The sequence below is a fragment of the Henckelia pumila genome, chromosome 3, assembly GCF_033568475.1.
Source record: "Henckelia pumila isolate YLH828 chromosome 3, ASM3356847v2, whole genome shotgun sequence".
NCBI classification, from domain to species: domain Eukaryota; kingdom Viridiplantae; phylum Streptophyta; class Magnoliopsida; order Lamiales; family Gesneriaceae; genus Henckelia; species Henckelia pumila.
This window is the reverse complement of record NC_133122.1, coordinates 88,260,975-88,264,516: the sequence shown is the minus strand read 5'-3', so window position 1 is coordinate 88,264,516 and position 3,542 is coordinate 88,260,975. Positions and strand designations below refer to the sequence as shown.

Here is a 3,542-nt window from a genome sequence, read left to right as displayed (position 1 = left end):
TATTCAAGGTCTTTATCAAAACAACAATAGTATATCACAATATAAAAATATGAAGAAAGACAAAGAAAATGCCATTAATGAATGTAAATTATATTAAACAAAGATTGTTTTATACATAGAGTCATAAAAGCCCTTAGCCACAAGTTGGCTAACCGGGCACCCACTCTTTCAGAATCTGCATCTGGATCCTCTAATTTTTCATTTTTGGGTAGCTACGATTATAAAGATGACCTTTATATGATTTCAATCTATAATGGCTTCAGTCTAATGGAGTTGTTTCTGAATCTTGGAAGAAAATGTAAGGAGATTACTCCACAAACTATGACATTGCAGTATCTAGCCCCTCATCAGAAAAAATATGTTACATTGAACGAAGATGATGACGTCCGTATTATGACTCATCTTCACACATCTATGAAACTTACAATAATTAACATGAGGGCTGTGGAAAAAGACGAAATGAGATCTTACAATTCCACGAGGTAAAAACTTCTGCCTTGATTTTTTGTTTTCCATATAAATTTGGTTGATGTTTATAAATATTTATTTAATTTTTTTATTGGTAAGTCATTTGCAGCGTGCAACTACTAATACTATATTGTTTATTGATATCTCATTTTTTGTCATATTATGTTTAGTGCTTTTGCGAATCTAGATCTTATGTAAGAAGTAAGTTATATTTTACAAATCATTAGAGTTTTGAACTATTAACTAGAATATGAGTATTTTATTCTCCCTTTTTTTATTTGTGTTATGTTAATAATTTACTTCAATTTAAAAAATGGGAGGTTAATAAAAATTTTCATTACTTAAAATAGGTTTGGACCTGAAGATGACACGTTCACTAATAACGATGATCATCTTCAAGTGGGTTTGTTAAGAAATTCTATAGACGTTTGGAGTAATTGCATTCGAGGAGTGGGTCAGATATTCAAGGATGTTGCAGAATTTCGAGTATATGCCAAGAAGTATGTAGTTGCTACGAGACGATCTTTTTTGTATAAAAAGAATGATAAAGAGAAGGTTATTCTTGAATGTAGCGCAAATAACTGCTCTTGGAGAATTTATGTTTCAAGACACAAAGCTGACAATCTCTTTGGAATTAGAAAATGTAATCTAACACATACATGTGGAGATGACAATCTTCGTAGTAGAGGACATCCTAGAGCTGATGCTGCATGGGTTTCCAATGTTGTGATGGAGAGATTGAGAGGAGAACCGTCTTATCGACCATGTATGATGTTGAAAGATATACAAAGAGATTATGGGGTCGATCTCAATTACCACAAGGTTTGGAGAGGGAAAGAAATGTCTTTGCGTGACATTCATGGTGTAGAGGATGAATCTTATGACAAACTAAGATGGTATTGCAATGCTATCAAAGTAACTAATCCGGGAAGTATTGTTGAGTGTGAAATTGACCTTCTTAGTAATAAATTTAAATGGTTATTCATTTGTTTCAATGCATGTGCAACTGGTTTTATCAGTGGATGTAGACCCTTGATTTTCTTGGATGACACTCACATAAAAAATAAATACAAGGAAAATATTTTGGTTGCCGTTGCAAAGGATGCTAACGATGATCTTTTTACGTTAGCATATGCAGTTGTGGATTCTGAAAATGATGATAATTGGGGATGGTTTTGTTTCCATCTCAAAGGTGTTCTAGTTTCACATCACTGTATGGTATTCGATCAGTTTACCTTTTTCTCCGATAGGCATCCCGGGATAATCAAGGCAGTTGAGTTAATATTCCCATGCAGTCATCATGCATATTGTCTGCGGCATTTGGTGGATAATTTCATGAAACAGGTTTGTATATGTGCACTAGTTTTAGCATTTCAGTATATGTGCACTATTTATATATTTTGTTTTGGTTATTTGAATGTAGGTCATGTGAAGATACCCACTCCACAACAAAAAACACTGGTCATCTATTTTCAAGAAAGCTGCGTATGCCCCATCAAAGCAAGAGTTTGAAGAACATATTAACAATATAATAACATCGATGCCACTTGCTAGAGAGTTTATAGTCAATTCATTTCCCGAAAGTTGGGCAAATGCATGGTTTCCAGGAAAGCGTTGGGGTGTGATAAATAATAACATGGCCGAGTGTTGGAATAATTGGGTGAAACCAGCCCGATCTCTCCCTATTGTGGCCATGGTAGACCATATTCGCATTCAAATTATGGAAATGATGAACGAACGACGTGAAGCGACAATGGTGATGATTAAAAGATTGAGTCCATCAAAGGAGAATTTTCTTACAAAGACATATGCCCAATCTCGCAGCTTGAAAGTGCGTAAAGCAAGTGGCTTGAGTTTTGAGGTTGTGGATGGGGATAAATCATTTGTTGTTGATTTGTCTGCTATGACTTGTTCGTGCAGAGGTTGGCAGATTAATAGTCTTCCATGCAAGCATGCATGTGCCGCAATAGAATCAAAATCATTGTCTTTATATGATTTTTGCGACAAATACTTTAAGATAGAGTTCTATCGTGAAGCATATAGAGGAATCTTAAATCCTATCCCTACATTTGAGATGCATGAGTCCAATCTTAGTCAATCATTTGTAATCAATCCTCTCGATGTTCGAAGCCAACCTGGCCGAAGAAGAACTCAAAGAATACCGACGCAAGTCATAGTACGTGTGTCAAATTGTGGTCGATGTCGCAAGAAAGGCCACAACCGCCGCAGCTGCAAAGAACCCATTAACTAGTTTTTGCTTTATGGTTTGTTAACTTAGTTGTTAGCTATTTGACTTACCAATAAAAAACATACAATTATATATTAGTGTCTTGCAAGATTATCATTGTTATGAAAAAAATACTAATACATTTTCTAATTTACAGGAAGAGAAGGATGGAAGAACGAAGAATTTGCGACAATATGCTTAAAAGGTGTCCATGATCCTGCAAAAGTATTAGTGGTGCATCGTTCCCTTGACATTCTCGTTCTTTTATCATGTTTTGTTCAACTAGAGAGTCATATGTTCTTTTGTGGGATTGACGAATTTAGACTTTATTTTTGCGAAAGAATATTAGATATAATTTCTGTTGATGTATGAATTTTCATGTTTTGGACTTATGGAACTAACTATGTATGGTATGGTATTGCCGAAATTTAAGTGAAAGTGTACCACATCCATATGTTTACTGTACCACAAATTAGCTTACGTTGTACCGTATCTTATTTTAAAGTATACCACGTAATATATGATATAGTACCACAAATTCATGTGGAGTTTTTATCACCTTAACTTAAAAGAGTATGACATCCTTGTGTTTATTGTACAACATTTGTACTGTATGTTATGTTAAAGTATACCACTTAATGTATGATATAGTACAATAAATTCATATGGAACCGTATCTTATTTTGAGTATATGTAGAATTGTGCAAATTATTGGAACATTGTTAATAGAAATGGTATGGTAGCATATGTTTTGGACTTATAGAACTATGTATGATATGATATTTCCGAAATTTAAGTAAAAGTGTACCACATCCATATGTTTACTGTACCACAAATTAGCTTACAT

At 34.0% G+C, this 3,542-nt stretch overlaps 1 protein-coding gene across 1 annotated transcript; it reads left to right on the top strand.

Annotated features, from left to right (window-relative positions):
- Window positions 1-267: 267 nt before the first annotated feature.
- Window positions 268-2,719, top strand: LOC140889164 (uncharacterized). The gene is made up of 3 exons (XM_073296871.1): window positions 268-482; window positions 819-1,812; window positions 1,946-2,719. The coding sequence occupies exons 1-3, from the start codon at window positions 268-270 to the stop codon at window positions 2,717-2,719; spliced, it is 1,983 nt and encodes a 660-aa protein (XP_073152972.1).
- The last annotated feature ends 823 nt before the right edge of the window (window positions 2,720-3,542 follow it).

What these genes read in the sequence shown, in the direction of transcription:
- LOC140889164 (XM_073296871.1), top strand. Translation starts at nt 268, where the DNA reads ATGGAGTTGTTTCTGAATCTTGGAAGAAAATGTAAGGAGATTACTCCA. An exon ending in AGATCTTACAATTCCACGAG is followed by an intron (nt 483 to 818) that starts GTAAAAACTTCT and finishes TACTTAAAATAG; the next exon opens with GTTTGGACCTGAAGATGACA. An exon ending in TGGATAATTTCATGAAACAG is followed by an intron (nt 1,813 to 1,945) that starts GTTTGTATATGT and finishes TCTATTTTCAAG; the next exon opens with AAAGCTGCGTATGCCCCATC.